This window comes from Pituophis catenifer, unplaced genomic scaffold, assembly GCF_029215685.1.
Source record: "Pituophis catenifer annectens isolate HBS135680 unplaced genomic scaffold, rPitCat1.0.hap2 SCAF_8, whole genome shotgun sequence".
Classification (NCBI taxonomy): Eukaryota; Metazoa; Chordata; class Lepidosauria; order Squamata; family Colubridae; genus Pituophis; species Pituophis catenifer.
In genome coordinates, this window is record NW_027256888.1 from 27,677,655 (window position 1) to 27,696,432 (window position 18,778).

General features: G+C 44.9%; 1 protein-coding gene across 2 annotated transcripts in view; it reads right to left on the reverse strand.

The window, feature by feature from the left end:
- Positions 1-18,778, reverse strand: part of LDB2 (LIM domain binding 2) — a 580,079-nt gene that overhangs the window by 245,233 nt on the left and 316,068 nt on the right. For both annotated transcript variants that reach the window (XM_070948509.1, XM_070948508.1), the window contains exon 2: positions 13,338-13,440. In XM_070948509.1, the coding sequence (XP_070804610.1) occupies positions 13,338-13,440 (103 nt within the window). The remainder of the gene's footprint in view (positions 1-13,337; positions 13,441-18,778) is intronic.

Below are 18,778 nucleotides of genomic sequence, written 5' to 3' on the forward strand. Positions count from 1 at the left end.
ACCTTTGGTACTATTTCAAAGCCTGCCTTCCTTTCAAGTTCCTTCTTTTGATCTTCTGTCATATTTTTAACTATCATCTTGGGTTTTTTCTGATTCAGTCTAAATCCTGATACCATACCATATTCTTCTATAATGTCTTTCATCTGTATTATTGATTCCATCAGCCGTGTTAGGGTAACAACCAGATCATCTGCAAATGCCCTTGTTCTGTAATCCTCTTGCCTTATAACTATTCCATTCAAAGTACTCAAGTCCCGTATTGTGTTCAACAAGACTTCTAGAGTTAAGATAAACAACAACGGGGATAGCGGACAACCTTGTCTTGTGCCTTTTTCTATACTGAAATTTGTAGTTAAGCTTCCATTAATAATAATTTGTGCTGTTTGCTCTTGATAAATTGCTGAAACCGCCTGCACAAACTGATCCCCAAAGTCCATCTTTCTTAAAGTCTTTAATAGAAAGTTCCAGTTCACTCGATCAAAGGCCTTCTCCGCATCCAAAAACACCAGCACTGCAGAGATCTGTTTATTCTTCTCAAGATATTCCAATAAGTCTATAATTTGCCTCACATTATCCTTCATGTATCTGCCTTCTATAAATCCTGCTTGATCATGATGAATTACCTCTTGAATAACTGGCATTAGTCTGTTGGCTAATACTTTTGCAAAAATTTTGTAATCCGTATTCAGGAGAGAGATTGGTCTAAAATTTTCCGGTTTTGTAGAACCTGCTTCCTCTTTTGGTATCAATGAAACAAAAGCTGCTTTCCATGAAGGGGGTATTTTACCCCCTTGTTGTATGCTACAAAATAAGATGTTCAATCATTTCTACTTGTAAAGTTTTATAATACACCGCAATTAAACCATCCGTTCCTGGAGCTTTAGCTGTTTTCAGTTGTTTAATAGCAACAATAATCTCCTCAGCTGTTATTGGTAGACTTGTTCTTTCCTTTTGATCACTAGAAATTTTCATAACTCTCCTTTCTTCTAGATATTTATTTATAAGTTCATTCTGTATATCATCTTTGGCATATAGTTTAGTATAATAATCTAAGAAGGCTTCTTTGATTAGTCTTTGTTGAAAAACTTCCTTCCCTCCATACTCAATACTGCCAATAGTCCAAGTACTCTGTTGTTTCCTCAGTGTGTAAGCCAACCACCTGCCTGGTTTATTAGCGTTGCAAAATGTATTATGTTTCGCAAATTGTAAAATAGTTGCTGCTTGTTCCGCTGTGAGCATTTGAAATTGATCTTTCAAAAGTTTTATAATTCCTTGTAATTTTTCATCTGTTGGATTTTTTATGAGTAACTGTTCTTTTTTCTTTATCTCTCCTTCCAATTCTAATCTTTTTCTTTGTCGATTTGATTTATGTTTAGAATTCATATAGATCAATACCCCCTGCATATACGCCTTACTCGCGTCCCAATCAATTTCAATAGGGGTACCCTTATTCAAATTCATTTCAAAAAATTCCTTCATTTGTTTTTTGAGTTCATTTACATTCTTTTCATATCTAAACAAGTTTTCATTTACTCTCCACGATCTTCTCTCATTCTTTCCCATTTCTATTTCTATCCATACCGGGCTATGGTCAGTTAAAGTCCTCGGAAATATCTTTGTTTTCTTTGTTTTTAAAAGTAAATCAGCCGTAAGTAGGATAAAGTCAATCCTAGAGAAGGATCTATGTCTGTCTGAGAAAAAAGTAAAGTCCAATTCTTTTGGGTTATGCACTCTCCATATATCTTTCAATTCCAAATCTTCTTTCATATCAAAAAAGATCTGTGGTAATTTAACACATGACTTTGCCAAACTGTTTTTATCTTTTTTAAGATCTATTACTCCATTCCAATCTCCCATAAGTAAAATAGATCTATAGTCCCATTGTAATATTTTAGAATACAATATTTTATAGAAATTTTCTTGTTGCTGATTAGGAGCGTAAATTCCAATCACCAAAATTGGACCATTATATGTATAAAGTTCAATTGCTATATATCTTCCACAGTCATCTGCTTCTATAATTTTAGCTGGCAATCTTTTATTTATATAAATCACTACACCATTCTTTTTCTCCGGATTTGAGGCTATGAACTGTGCTCCTAATCTAGAATTTATCAAATATTTTTGATCTTGTATTCTAATATGAGTTTCTTGTAGACAAATAACATCATTATTAAATTGTCTCAGATAATGAAATATTTTCCTTCTTTTCTGTGGTGAGTTCAATCCATTCACATTCCAAGATAAAAACTTAATTGTAATTTGTAGTCTCCTGAAGCGTTGAGAGCATTTGCTGAAGTTTCTGTTCCAGCAGCTTAGCTCCTCCCATAGCTTCGGATTTTTGTGTTTTACCATCGACTCCCTTCTTATCTTGTCGTGGCTTAGACCTCTGCTGTTGTTGTTTCTCTAAAATTTGTTTTTAAGCTGCTCGAGTTATACGCTGGTCTTTAGCTTTATACGACATCAACTCGAGATCCACTGCCACTTCTCTTGTATTTTTGGGTGGTCCACCTATAGCCTCTAAAGGAAGATCCAGCAACGGTTCATCCAAAACACCCCCTGTTGCTCCTTGAGTTTCCATTGCCTCCACCTCCATCTGTTTCTGCTGCTCTTCAAGCTCTTGTTCAAATTGCTTCTCTTTATCACCCTCTTCTATACCTAACACTGAGGATGTATGTGGAAATGTTGCGCCAGTTTTAAAAACATTGAAGTAAAATTCTTCCGCTTTTTCAACAGTATTTAATCGATATCTCTCTCCTTGATACCTCAATATTATGCCAACTGGAGCATCCCATCTGAATGGAATTTGTTGTTTCTTTAATTCAGTCACCAAAAATCCAAAATCCTTTCTATCTCTTAGCATCTTAGGCGGCAACTCTTTGTAAATCCCAATCTCCCTTCCATCCACTTGAATAGTAGAAACAAAAGACTTTTGCAAGATATCATTTCTTATTCTTCTATCTGTAAAGTAGATCACCACATCTCTAGGCAATTGCCTTTCCCTTGCCACCCAAGAATTCACTCTATAGACCTTGTCCATCTTGCACAAAATCTCCTCAGAATTAATCTTTAGCATCACAGCCAGGGCATCAGCACAAACCCTTCTCAAGTCCTCTCTTTTGTTTTCTTTTATTCCTCTCAGTCTTACAGCAAACTTCATGAATCTAAATTGCATCATTGTCACTTCATTTTCAATCCTTTGCGTTTTACTGTCAACATTAGAGATTTTATAATCAGCTTCCTTCATTTTAGATTGTACTTCTGAACTAAGTTCTCCCACTTTTTTATCAATCTGGACAACTACTTCTGACAAGCCAGTCACAACTGTCAGTATGTCACGCTTCATCTTGTCATACTTTTCTTGAACCACCTCCTTAATTTCCTGTTGAGATTTTTCAAATTTCTGGTCCAAAACTTCATTTTGATTCATCAGAGCCGCAGCAATAAATTCCTTCAAATCTTTAAAACCAGTCTCCTGTGCTTGGCTCTGAGTCTGCAAACTTAATAGCTGCTCTTGTGACTTATGAGTGGGGGAAACCCCCCCCCCGCAGCTTTAGTGGCTGGCTTTGTCGGCTTTGAAGCCATTCTGCCACGCAGTCTAACTCTTTCTAAGAAGGAAGTCTTCCCTCCCTTTTCACCACAGAGTCCTCTCAAAAATTTCCCTGGCTTTAATCAAGTCTCTAAGGGAGAAGGAACAGATCAGAATCACTTTAAAAAGAACTTTTCCCTTTTCTTCTAGCCAGCACTGTTGCTTTAGATACTTTGTAACGTATTAAAACACTCAAGCAAATCCACTTTCACTTTCAGCTTTTTTCCTCGCTGAAGCCGGACGCCATTTTAGCAAACTTTCACTTTTTCTCCATTCTTAAATTCAATCACAGGGCTAATACAAATACTTGCAGTTTTGAGTTTCAAGTCCAGATTCCACTCTGTTTATTTTTAATAATTCTCTTGGCTTTCACTGGTTATGTCGGTCACGTCGTCTGGCTCTGCTAGATGCAGAGTTGTCCCCGGAGTCCTGAGCCTTGGCGAGCTGGATAGGGAGCCTCACCCTGCTTCCTCCCCAGAAGCAAATAAGACAATCTGGGGGCTTCGCAGGGGGCTCTACCTGGTCTCGCTGGCTCTCCTCACATTTCCTCAGGAACATGGAGTTTTTCAAGCCACCTCTCAGCTGTAGAGGCGGCTCTTTATGGACGGTGGGGCTGGCGGTCTTGAGGAGACCGTCTAGCGATGATGACGGCACCAACCAGAAGTCCTGACAATATACTTTTTATTCAAATAGACATTCATCATGGTACAGAATAGATATGATATGGATGACAAGGGAATTGGTTTCTAATATAGAAGAAATTGACATAGAAGCAAATACCTGGGCAGATCATAATCCAATGACAATGAAATGGAAAGGACAAAGGAGAAGATCTAGATGGACTCTAAATAATACAGTATTAAAAGAAAAGGATTTTGTACAGAAAATGGAGAAAGAATTGGCCTTCTTTTTTAAAGAAAATAGAAAAGAGGACACATCAATGCAAAATGATGGCATGCGGCAAAGAAGAGACTGAGGGGTTTTTAAAGTGGGTTTTTCATCAAAATTTTAAGGGGCTCGGGGGGACCAGGGTGGGTTTGGGGGTAATCCACCAGGGTTAAGACCGGGCCCTGCGAGGGGCTGTGGCACTAGGGATACAGGGTCGGATGTTAGGGAGGGGGCTGGAGTTCAACTTAGGGAGGGCCGTTCTATCAGTACTGTGAGTGGGAGGGGCAGATATGGTGGAAACAGGGGGCCATATCATGTTCGGGTAGTGTGCACTCGCTATCTTTGAGCGATTGCGCACTCCGGTCCCCAATGCTTTTCTCGTTCCCCAGGTTGTTCAGATCCTCAGGGCCGGAGCCTCCGACTGATGTTGTGCAACGCCAGGTACATGGTAAATAAAGCCCCCCTCATTTATGATCTTATTCAGGAGGGGTGTGTGGACCTGGTGGGTATTATGGAGACCTGGCTAGGCCCGGAAGGGGGGGTGCCCCTTGTTGAAATGTGCCTGCCAGGTTTCCGGGCATTCCATCAGCCGAGGGCTCAGGGAAGGGGCGGGTGGTGGTGGTGGTTATTATTAATGAAAGTCTATGTCCGAGGGAGGCCACTATTCCTCAGATAGCCGGATGTGAGTCCCTCCTTGTGAAGTGGGGCCAGGGGGTGCAGGTGGGCCTGCTGATTGCGTACCTGGCTCCCTGCTATGCAACAGCGGCCCTACCTGTGCTGCCTGACGTGATAGCCGGGATGGCGATTGATACCCCCAGGCTTATGGTTATGGGGGATTTCAACCTGCTATCGGTCGGTGAAACGTCTATGGCGGCTCGGGAGTTCATGGCTTCCATGACAGTCTTGGACCTGACTCAGTTAGTTCATGGCCCCACACACACGGGGGGGACACACTTTGGATCTGATTTTTGTCTCTGGTCAGTGGCAGAATGATCTAGAAATAGGGGACTTAGTCACCAAGCCCTTGTCATGGTCTGATCATTCACTCCTCCAACTGGACTTTCAAACCGCTAACGTTCGCCGCAGGGAGATGGAACCGGTTAGATGGTTCCATCCCAGGTGCCTGATGGACCCGGATAGGTTTCTGATGGAGCTTGGGCCATTCCCTGAGGCTCTGGCTCACGGCTCGACTGAAGAACTAGTGGCGGCCTGGGAGAGGACAGCTGCTGGGGCTTTGGGTCGCATCGTGCCTTTGCGGCCTCTGACCTGGCGCCATTCTCAATTGGCTCCTTTGTTCTCTGAGGAGCTGAGAGAGATGAAGTGCCGGAAAAGACACCTGGAGAGCGGTTGGAGGGCCAGCCATTCCGAATCTGACTGAACACTGGTAAGGTCCTATATTAAGACCTACCTAGTGGCGATAAAAGCGGCAAAATGTAATTATTTTTCCGCTCTTATTGCATCATCAGATAATCGCCCAGCTGCCCTGTTTAGGGTGACCCACTCCCTCCTCCACCTGGGAGCGCAGGAAGACCCCTTGCAGGGCAGGGCTGAAGATTTTGTGCAATATCTGTATGACAAAATCACTCAGATTCGGGAGGGTCTGGACTCCGACTGGGTAGATCCGGATGGGGTGATGGAGGTGGGTCTGGAGAATGTTAGCTGGGACGAGTTTGACCTTGTGACTCCCGAGGACATGGACAGGGTTCTGGGTAGATTGAACGTGGCCACATGTTTATTGGACCCGTGCCTCTCCTGGTTGGTACTGGCTTCTCGGGAGGTTATACGAGGCTGGCTCCAGGGGATTGTCAATGCTTCTCTGAGTGAGGGTTTCTTTCCCGCCGCCTTGAAAGAGGCGGTGGTGAGGCCCCTCCTCAAAAGCCTTCTCTGGACCCGGCTGTTTAAACCAAACTATCGTCCGGTCTCCAACCTTCACTTTGTGGCGAAGGTTGTGGAGAGTGTGGTGGCGCGACAGTTTCCCCAGTACCTGGATGAAGTGGACTATCTAGATCCGTTCCAGTTGGGCTTCAGGCCTGGGTATAGCATGGAAACGGCATTGCTCGCATTGGTTGATGATCTCTGGAGGGCTTGGGATAGGGGCTGTTCCTCTGTCCTGGTCCTATTAGATCTCTCAGCAGTGCTTGATACCATCGACCATGGTATAATGCTGCGTCGGTTGGAGGGGTTAAGGTGGGGGGCACCGTGTTACGGTGGTTCTCCTTCCTTTCTGTCCAAACGCAGTCTGTGTTGACAGGGGAGCAGAGGTCGACCCCGAGGTGCCTCGTTTGTGGGGTACCGCAGGGGTCGGTCCTCTTGCCCCTCCTGTTCAACATTTATGTGATGCCGCTGGGTGAGATCATCCGTGGCTTCAGGGTGGACTTCCATCAGTACACTGATGATACTCAGCTGTACATTTCCAACCTGGGCCACCACAATGATGCCCTTGAAGTGATGACCCGGTGCCTGGAGGCCATACAGATCTGGATGGGGAGAAACAAGCTCAGGCTCAACCCCTCCAAGACCGAGTGGACCGAAGAGCGAGGAATGACCTCTGTCCCGAGCCCTCCAGAGATCATCCACCAGCGCGACCAATGCCGTCTCCATGCTGTATCTGGGCCTGAAACCCGATTGGTATGGATCGAGGTACTCCGCTTCATCCAGGGCCATCGGGAGCTGATGTGCCACCACGCTCTCAACAACCTTCGCAAGAAAGCGAAGGTTGGAGACTGGTCGGTAATTACTCAAAACAGCCAGATCGAAGGCAGGTTTCTTGAGGAGGGGCCTCACCACCGCCTCCTTCAAGGCTGCAGGAAACGTTCCCTCCTCCAAGGAGGCAGTTATCACCACCTGGATCCAGCCTCGTGTCCCCTCCTGCGCTGGGTAAACCAACCAGGAGGGACACGGGTCCAATACACATGTGGCCGCACTCAGCTTCCTCATGATCATGTCCACTTCTTCTGGGGTAACAGGATAAAACTCTTCCCAAAGAACAAGACCCACCGCCTCCTCCCCATCTGACTCTGTCCAGTCAGAGTCCAGACCATCCCGAATCTGAGCGATCTTATCCAGCAGATGCTGACTAAACTCCTCAGCGCATCCCTGCAAAGAATCGTCCCCCGCCCTCTGATTTAGGAGGGAGCGGGACATCCTGAACAGGGCAGCCAGGCGATTATCTGTGGACGCGATGAGGGCGGAGAAGTATGCCCGCTTCGCCGCCTCCATCGCCACCAGATAGGATCGTGTGAACGATCTCAACTGGGAATGGTCGGATTCGGAACGGCTGGCTCTCGAACCGCTCTCTAGGCCTCTCCTATGGCACTTCATCTCCCGCAGCTCCTCCATGAACCAAGGAACTAGATGGAGTCAACTTGTCAGATATCAAATTTGTTAGTTGTTTTATCAGCTGAAGAAGCATAGGTACATCAGCAAAAAAGTAATTAATGTCCAGTGAGATTGGACTGGGCTACATATGAAAAGATTTATCAAGGGGAGGGGGAACATTCCTGCTGTCACAACTAATTTTTATTAATTGCACAACAATTAACTGGCATTAGTTCATGAGAGAGCAAATTCATAAACTTGATCTTAAAGTGAAAGACAAAATACTTGCAAGTGGGCTTAAACAGTTGTATTGTTTGGTACAGCTCTTTCTCAATCCAATTACAACAGGGATGCTGTTGGTGGGTGTATTTGGGGGTTGTGTGATAGCTGTCTTTTTCAAAACAAGCTGGAACTTAGTGACTCTGAGGAATGCCCCCTGTTCCTGGGAGTGGCCTGTTGGCCTAGCGAAGGCCTACCTTAATGACGGGTCTTGGGACCCGGAGAGGTGGCATACAGGCTCTAAGGGTTTTTTTAAGGGGACACTATATTGTTTTTTAACTAAATTTTTAAGGGGATTGGGGAGGGGTATTGCCGGCGGGTGGCTGGGGGGGCTCCGTCAGGACAGCAGCAGTTCAGGCTTTGGGGGGAGAACGGTGGAGGGGGAGTGGGATGGGGGGCCCTGGGGGCCCTAAGGGAAAGGGTGGGAGCTCATATTCTGGTTGTGATTGGGAATGGAGGCAGTTGGATCAATGGAGGGCCATATCAAAACTCAGGAGCTCGTCCCCGCTCTCTTCGAGTGGTAGCATGCTCCGACCCTCCTGGTTCTATCCGACTTCCTGGGGATTTGAGAGACAGGAACACTGGGCTCCAGTTGGTCTATTTTAATGCCAGGTCTGTGGTTCACAAAGCTCCCCTCATTCGGGATTTGATTGAGGTGGAAAACGCAGACCTGGTTTGCATTACGGAAACCTGGTTGGGCTTAGAGGGAGGTGTCCCTCTGACTGAACTTTGCCCACCAGGTTTCGGGATGCTACACCAACTGAGGGCCCAGGGAAGGGAAGGCGGGGTGGCGGTTGTTATAAGGGAAGCCCTTAGTCCGCGGGAGGTCACTGTTCCGCAGATAGATGGATGTGAAACCCTCCTCATGAGATGGGGTCCACAGGGTCAGTTGGACCTGCTGATCACGTACCTATCTCCCAGCTGCATGGCAGTGGCCCTGCCTGGCCTACTCGATGCCCTGTCGGGGTTGGTGGTGGAGCTCCCCAGACTTATGGTACTAGGGGACTTCAACCTGCCTTCCCTGGGCAGGGGGTTGGGGGTGGCTCAGGAGTTCATGGCATCCATGGCGGCCATGGACCTGACTCAGATTATTCAGAGACTGACTCATGAGGAAGGGCACACACCCGATCTTGTTTTTATTTCGGAGCAGTGGTGTGTTATGCTCGGGGGGGGGGGGTATTTGTCATTTCCCCCTGTAATGGACTGACCATCATGTCCTCCGGTTGGACTTCCAGAATGCCACCCCACCTTGCTGGGATGCGGAACGGACCATCTGGTTCCGCCCCAGTCGCCTGATGGACCCGGAGAGGTTCCAGACAAAGCTTGGGATGATCCCTCTCTCTCTCTCCACGCCCCGGTCGAGACCCTGGTGGAGGCCTGAGATAGGGCAGCTGCTGGGGCTCTCAACTGTGTCATGCCTTTGAGGCCTCTGACCTGGCGCAGACCCCGGCTTGCCCCTTGGTATACTGAGGAGCTCCGGGGGATGAAGCGCAGGAGAAGAGGCCTAGAGAGCTGTTGGAGGGCTAGTTGTTCCAAATCTGACCAAGCCCAGCTAAGATCGTTCACACGGTCTTACCTGGAGGCGATGGCGGCGGCGAAGTGTACATACTTCTCCGCCCTCATCGCTTCCGCAGATAATCGCCCAGCTGCCCTGTTTAGGGTATCCCGCTCCCTCCTGTATCAGAGGGTGGGAGAGGACCCTTTGCAGGGGCGAGCTGAGTTTAGTCAACATCTGCGGGACAAGATCGCTCAGATTTGGGATGGCTTGGACTCCGACTGGGCAGGGTTGTACGGTGGGGAGGTGGCAGGTCTTGTTATCTGGGAAGAGTTTGACCCTGTTACCCCAGAGGAAGTGGACAGGATCATGAGGAAGCTGAGTGCGACCACTTGCATACTGGACCCATATCCCTCCTGGCTGGTTTATGCAGCTCAGGAGGTGACATGCAGTTGGATCCAGGCAGTGATAACGGCATCCTTGGATGGAGGGAGTTTTCCCGCTGCCTTGAAGGAGGCGGTGGTTAGGCCCCTCCTTAAGAAACCTGCCTTGGATCCAACCATTTTGGGTAACTTTCATCCGGTCTCCAACCTTCGCTTTTTGGCGAAGGTTGTTGAGAGCGTGGAGGCACGTCAGTTTCTGGTGGCTCTGGATGAAGCAGATTACCTAGACCCATGCCAATCGGGTTACAGGCCCAGTTACAGCACGGAGACGGCATTGGTCACGCTGGTGGATGCTTTCTGGAGGGCTCGGGACAGGGGTCATTCCTCGCTCCTGGTCCTATTAGATCTCTCGGCGGCTTTTGATACATCGACCATGGTATCATGCTGCGACGCCTCAAGTGGCTGGCACTGTTTTACAGTGGTTCACCTCCTACCTCTCGTGTCGTACACAAGCGGTGTTGGCAGGGAGGCAGAGGTCAGCCATGAGGCCCCTTACTTGTGGGGTGCCCCAGGGGTCGATCCTCTTGCCCCTTCTGTTCAACATTTACATGAAGCCGCTGGGAGAGATCATCAGTGGTTTTGGGGTGGGGTATCATCAGTACGCTGATGATATCCAGCTTTTTATATCCACCCCGAACCAGCCCAGTGATGCCCTCGACGTGATGTCCCAGTGCCTGGAAGCAGTATGGATCTGGATGGGGAGTAACAGGCTTCGACTCAACCCGGCCAAGACCGAGTGGCTGTGGATACCGGCATCTCGGGCCGAGCGAGAAGTTCCAATGCTGTCTATTGGGGGGCGAGGTATTGCCCCCCATAGACAGGGCGCGCAACTTGGGCATCCTCTTGGATTCACAGCTGAGTTTGGAGGGACATATCACAGCCGTGACCGGGGGGGGGGGCGTTTGTCCAGGTTCACCTGGTGTGCCAGTTGCGACCATACTTGGACTGAGATGCCCTACACATAGTCACTCATGTGCTAGTCACCTCCCGGATCAACTACTGCAATGCTCTCTATCTGGGGCTGCCCGTGAAGACCACCCGGAGGCTTCAGCTGGTACAGAATGCGGCCGTGTGGGTTGTTGCGGGAGGGATCCGATACTCCCATATTACACCTCTCCTGCGCGGCTTGCATTGGTTGCCGGTTGCCCTCTGGGTGAGATTCAAGGTGCTGGTGTTAACCTATAAAGCCCTTCATGGCTTAGGCCCAGGCTATTTGTCGGACCACCTGCAACCAGCATCAATTTCCCATCGCCCGGTGCGCTCTCACAGAGAGGGCCTACTCAGGGTGCCGTCGGCTAGACAATGTCAGCTGGTGACCCCCAGGGGTAGAGCACTCGGTCTTGTCTGGGTTAAGTCTGAGCCTGTTGACTCCCATCCAGATTCTCACAGCCTCCAGGCACTGGCACATCACATCCACTGTTTCACTGAAATGATGCGGGGTGGAGATATACAGCTGGGTATCATTGGCATACTGCTGATATCCCACCCCGTATCGTTGGATGATCTCCCCCAGCGATTTCATGTAGATGTTGAATAGAAGGGGAGAGAGGACCGAGCCCTGAGGCACCCCACAAACGAAGGGCCTAGGGGCCGACTTCTGTCCTCCTACTAACACCGACTGTGACCCACCAGAGAGATAAGAGGAGAACCAGTAACACGGTGCCTCCCACTCCCAACTCCCTTAGTCGGCCTAGTAGGATACCATGGTTGATGGTGTTGAAAGCTGCTGAGAGGTCAAGTAGCACCATGATAGAGGAATGACCCCCATCACGGGCTCGCCAGAGATCGTCCATCAGAGCGACCAAAGCAGTTTCCATGCTGTAGCCAGATCTGAGGCCAGATTGAAAAGGGTCCAGATAATCCGTTTCATGTCCATAGGAGCTGAAGTGCCACCACTTTCTCTACAACCTTCCCCACAAAGGGTACTTTGGAGACTGGACGAAAGTTCTTTAATTCTGCTGGGTCCAATGAAGGCTTCTTGAGGAGGGGCCTTACGACCGCTTCCTTTAATGGTTGCAGAAAAGACCCCTCCCTTAAGGAAGCATTAACTAAAGTCAGGAGCCAGTCTCGTGTCACCTTCCTGCTGGCCGAAACCAGCCAGGAGGGGCACGAGTCCAACAAACAAATGGAGGAACTCATCGCACCCTCAGCCTTGTCCACTTCCTCAGGAGTCACAGGCTCAAACTCATCCCACAGAATACGACTAAGACCTGCCCTGGTCATCTTGGTTGGAATTGCCCAATCAGAGTCCAGGTCCATCTGAATCTGAGCAACTTTATCCGACAGAAACTGCACAAATTCCTCAGCTCTACCATGTAAGGGCTCCTCCGCTCCCCCTACATTAAGGAGAGAGTGAGTCACCCTAAACAGTGCGGCTGGGCGAGAATCAGCAGATGCAATAATTATTTATGTGATGTGTGATAATTCTCCTTCTTTTGCCACATAATAAGAAAATGTTGAAAAGTAGAGATGGCTGGCCTACCATAAAGCAAGAACAAATCATGTCATATCAGTAAATAATAATTTAATGATTAAGGTCTGCTAAGGACCTCCCTTCATTTCAGAAACCCAGACAGAAAAGTAGTTCTAGAATAGCTTCAGGTATGTCAAATGGACAAACAAGCTGAAAGGGAATCCTGCTTTAAGACTAAAGGCTTTGTAAGTATACAAAAATGTTCCTATTTTTTTATATGATGAGTAGTCTTTGAATTGACTCTTGAAGACCATAACAGAAGAACTACTCAGAAACATAAAACACTCATGTAGTTAACTGCACCAGTGATATCTTTTTTCTTTTGCATCAAGTAACTGTAAGTCATAATTTGCCATTATTTGAGAACTGGATTAGAATGAATCAAAAGTACCATGATAAGATTACACAGTATAATATAAAAATTCTGCAACTGAAACTCTCTTTTAAAAAGAGTTGGGCTTATGGAAATATTCTGGGAAACAATCTATGACTGCTCCCTCCCACTTACAGGCTTTTCTTGTTTCTTTTATTTGTGTCAGAAATAGACCAGAAGCCTTTCTTTTCACATTATCTGCCTGCCCATGATGTTTGTATCAATCTCCAATTCAGCTTTCCAAATAAATGCCATATATATGAAGTTTACTCTCCTTATTCAAATACAGACTGGATGCTTGGAAGGGATCATTTCATTTCATTTTTACTTTAGCCTCTAAATTTGGTCAGAAGAAGAGTTTCATAATCAATATAACCCACAATTGAAGGAAGACTTTATATATCTCCTCACTTCATTACTGATAAGTTTTAGCTCTGCCACAAGCTAGTGAAATATTAAAATATATTTTTTTTCCTTACTGTATCGCTTTGGTCCATCTTCCAAACAAAAGGAAAGTGTTAAGGTTGCATCATCTTCAAAAAATTCTGTCGCAAAGGCATCCCACCACAGGTTGTCACTGTCCTGAGAGAGAGAAAAATGTTCTTTTTACAGGAAAGATATATTTTACTATTTTAAAAACAATATCTGTTCTTATCTAAATATCAAGAAAGGGAAATTACTACATATCAGTAATCTACAGTTAGATTTACAGCTTAAGACTGGTAGATATTTAATAAGGTTCTAACCAAGGAGCTAAGAATTATTAAGATAGGATCTAAGAATATAGGCAATTCCAAGCAGGGTGGGATTTTGGAAAAGTAGGGTGCCCAGGTCTGATAAATTCTATATTCCCAAATATAGAGGAATTCCTTTAAATATCTCTCTGAGGGCTCCAGGCATGATTTCAATGGATTTCATTTTCCATAAGCATTCAACTTGTATTCAACCTGTGATTCCCAGTATTTCATAATTTATTATTATTTTTTAAATATTGCTAATAATGAGGGGCCTCTGCATTGGGAGGGGGAGTTAAAGACATTGGATGGGACTGTGCAATCAAAGTCCTGCTCTTCTTAAGGTATCTCATGCATAAACAAGGAATAAAACCTGGACCATACAATTTAGGGGCACCTCTTGACTTTTATAACCCACATACATCCAGGATGCCTTTATTAATAATTAAGAATGCCCTGCATCTTACTTATAATCTCATATGAGCCTTGGTGGTTCAGTGGTTAGAATGCAATACTGCAGGCTACTTCTCCTGACTGTTGGCTGCTTGCAATGTGGCAGTTCGAATCTCACCAGGCTCAAGGTTGACTCAGCCTTCCATCCTTCTGAGGTTGGTAAAATGAGAACCCAGATTGTTGGGGACAATATGCTGACTCTGTAAAACCACTTAGAGAGGGCTGTAAAGCACTATGAAGTGGTATATAAGTCTAAGTGCTATTACTACTGCTATTTGCTAACATATCAAACAAATATTTTTAAAGAATAATTTTATATTAAATGACCAAATAGGATAAATGTAAGTATGCAATAGATTCCATCTCCAGTTTATTATTTGTGCTTCACCTTGTCAGGCAACACCCTGAGCAAGACTTTCAGTACATTAAAAAAGAAGATAGATTTTAACTCTTTTTGTTCAAACATGAGCCCTGCTCGTGAGTGTGATCCTATTTTCTCTATTTTCTTTTTTCACCACAGCAAAAGAACAAGTTGTCAAGTTAGTGAAATATTTATTCATGTGAGATTATTAAAGAATGCTTAAGATAAATATCAGGGACCTCAGCTGCCATACTTATTATGCTAAAATAAATCTCACATTGCAATGACACTTCAAACAGGGTGTAATATCTAGAAATATTACCCTAGAACAAGCAATGATCCTCTATTTCTGTAAATGTTGGCACCCAGTCTCACTTCCCAAGAAAGATCTCAAAAGCATAGGCAATTGGGTCAGGTAGAAGTAAAAAACAGGTTTTGCAGATACTTCAATAAATCTTTCCTTCCTTCCTTCCTTCCTTCCTTCCTTCCTTCCTTCCTTCCTTCCTTCCTTCCTTCCTTCCTTCCTTCCTTCCTTCCTTTTTATATGAGGGAAAACCAGTAAGATATACAATGCATTCACTGAATTAGTGTTATGCTTAGAGCACACCATCCTATGCACATTTGTATGTCTATGTGTATGTGGTAGAGTAGAATAACAACATACACATTATCATACAAATTAACTAATTTGTTTCAGTTGAGCAATGACATCACTATAGCGTCTACCGGACACCTGTCCTTTTCTATCACAAAATGTAGTTGAAGTATTTCTTTTTAAATCAAGCTTAAATTACCTTTAAGTCTTGTGAATTTACCCTTGACATTCAAAACAAGGGAAGAACTATGCAAACTAGCTAACAAATATTGAGTTATACTTTTTTTTTTTAACAAAATTGTGATTATTCTGCACTAGAATATTAAAATATATTTTAACTCAATATTTTCAGCAAGTAAATAGCATAAAATCCTTCTTGAATTGCTTTGAAAGAAAAACAATCATTGAATTACTTATTTATTTATTGTACATTTGTACCCTGCCAGTCAGAGACTTTTAATGGATTACATAGAACATAAAACTAAATAAAACTTTTTAAATTGACCAACTATTGAAGTGCTAAGTTCCTACATGTAATAATTTGAGGAACACCTTGTATATTATATAGTTCAAAATTAATAAAGGTTTGGGTTCAGTGGTGAAATCTGAACCTGTTTGCCACCAGTTTGCTGGTCACGAATGCGCACTGCATGCCAAGCGTGCTATCAGCATTCCAGAAAACCCAAACTCCAAGTAAAGACGTGGAAGCAAGCATTATCCAAAGTTCTCTTTACTAGAATAGATAAACTGGCATATCTGGGAAAACCCAAATCTGAAAGGTCCGGGTTTTCCCTCAGTAAATCAAAACCCCCAAAACCATCCCCTCTGTTGATCACATGCTCCAATCAACATCCATCCCATCTCAATTTAGCCCTCCGACCAATCCTTCTCCACATGCTGGATCGCCCTGACCTTGACCGACAGGAAGAATGCTATTATGTCTACCAACAGCCCCTCTACTAAATCCCCCCTTCTACTTTCCCACACATGAGAAGGTGGCAGCATGGAAGCTTCCGGCCTAATATGGCTTCCAAAACTGACAGGCGTCCCCCCCTGCAGAAAAAACCACATCCTGAAAAATAAAATAGACAAAACACAAAAGAAGGGGTTAACATCTTGTACAGTACCCCTTAACCCCCTTCCCCCCCCAGGGGAACTTTTTGGTTTCTCAGAAAATTTATCATGAAATTGCTTCACTAGCATATCAGCATTCACATCCCAACTTTTCACCCAAGTAGCTTCAGATAATAGGTACCCTTTCCAGTGCACCAAATATTGTAAGAGTCTAGAGTCAAGGATCTTCTTCACTTCATAATGAGTCTCCCCTTGCACTACTAAATGAGGGGGGGAGCAGCAGGGCCGGATTTTCCTATAGGCTAACTAGGCTTCAGCCTAGGGCCTCAAGATCAAGAGGGGCCTACACAGTGGTGGGATTCTGGGGGTTCTAGGGGGTTCGGCCGAACCCTTTGTTAAATTGCTGGCTCGCCCACCCCTCGCCTCCCACCCGCGCGGCGCCAGCCTACTGTAGCCAGGGGTAGGCAATTGTGGCTCTTTTACAACCTGTGGACTTCAACTTCCAGAATTCCTGAGACAGCTTGGCTGTCTGAGGAATTCTGGGAGTTGAAGGCCACAGGTTGTAAAAGAGCCACAATTGCCCACCCCTTCCCTAGCCTGAGTTCCGCTGCCTGGGATCCACGTGGGCTCCGGACGCAAGAGAGCAGGATGGAGAAAGCAGCTTCCACGCCTTCACTCACCCTCCCTCTCTGCTCTGTTGGATTGCCGGCCGTTCGCTTACCCCGCCCACTCCCCATCTATTGCTGCCTCCGATGGCTGGAGGAAAAAAAAACTTCAAATTCTTGCCTCGGGGCTTCAGAGGGCCGCCCTAGAGCCAGTGCTGCAGCCGAACCCTTTGTTAAATTGCTGGCTTGCCCCGCCCCTCCGCACCACTATTTATTGCCAATAAATAGTGGTGGGCAAGGGGCGGGGGAGCCAGCAATTTAACAAAGGGTTCGGTGTTTTTTTTGTAATTTTATTGGTCCCCGGAGCTTCAGCAGAGGCTAATTAGCCCTTGCTTAGATCGGCTCCGGACCCCCAGCTGATTTGCTCTCAGCTGTTTTGCTCACGGATCTGCTCCTTGCTTGCAAAGAGTGCTGATTTTTTTCCCCCTAGCTATACTGAAAAACGAAAGAGAAAGTAAAGCAGGCTGTTGGCTTTGCACGTTGGAAAATTAGGCAGGCAGATTTCTTTTTCCTCACCAAAAAAGGTAGGTGCAAACAACAGGAAATTTAGGGAAAAAGAGGAGATTTTAAAACACAAAAGAAAAAAAGCTCTATTTAACTAGGGAATTGTAATAATTGAGATACTATTAATTGTATATTGTGTTGAAAGCAGAAATGGTTAAGTTGTGGTTTGGAGGAATATATGGGGGAAATTATTTGGTTTATTATTATTGGTAAATATAATTAATGGATTTGTAAGAAATTGGAATGCATGGAAATAATTGGAATATTCATGTTCATATTGATTAATATACAAAAAAGATAGTTATATAACTAATTGATTTATATTAAAATGTTGAATTCATATTAAACAACTGTAATATTACATAATTAACCAATGTGAGGATGGATATAAAAATAGATGACAATGGGAAGGGGTATAATATAGAATAGAAGGGAAAAATTGAATTTGATTAAGATTAGAGATGAGGATGAGGGTAATATTGGTTTTTTACAAAAATAGATGAGGAATAAATATGGCAAAAAGGAAATATAGAAATTGTAAATTTAATTGAAATGACTAAACACTGTTTAAATTTGTGAACCGGCCAAATACTCTGTTCAAAGAAAATACATTGTATGTTTGTATGTGTGTTTCTAATTATTGTTATTTATTCATATTTGTTCTCTTTTATTCTTTAAAGTTTAACAATTCATTCTTTATCTTAATATCTTTATATTTGTTTGGGGTTGGCTTTCTTCCCTTTCATCTTTTTTATTGTACAGCAATCTTTCTCCTCAAACCTACCACCTCTCTTTTCTTTCCTTCTTACTTTCTCTTCCTCCCCCTCTTCTTCTCCTCCCTACTTCCTCTTCCTTTCTCCTTCTCCTCCTCTCTTCCTCCCTCTCTCTCCTACTCTAATTTCCCTTCCCTTCCTTCATCCCTCTCTATTGCTGTATCCTTTTATGCATATGGACTACTCAGAGGCCTGAAAAAGTTATTTCTGACTGGTCCTTGCACTTTTGATCAGTCCTCGAACTTACAACTGTCCTCACATTTTACATTTTTGCCCTATCTTGTCACCATGGTGAAGAGAAGCAGTTGTGAAATGAATGACATGGTTGTTAAGAAAGCTGCACGGGCATAAATGTGAGGATGGTCATAAGTGTGAGGACCGGTCAAAAGTGCAAGGCCCAGTCAGAAATGACTTTTTTCAGCCCTCTGAAAAAAGTCTATGCACATAGCCACGCCCACCCGGTCACATGACGAGCTACCCATGCCTACACAGTCACATGACCAGCTAGCCACGCCCACCCAGTCACATGATTGCCAAACCACACCTCCAACTAAGCCACACCCACAGAACCTGTTGTTAAAAAATTGAATCCCACCACTGGTGAAAGGGCCTCATAAATGGAATAGCCTAGGGCCTCTTTCAATCTAAATCCGGCCCTGGGGAGCAGCTGGTAAGGGCCTTAAGTTAGATTCTTTTGCTGGTTTCAATAAGCTACCGTGAAAAACTGGGTGCACTTTCCCTAATATGCGAGGGAGGCAAGT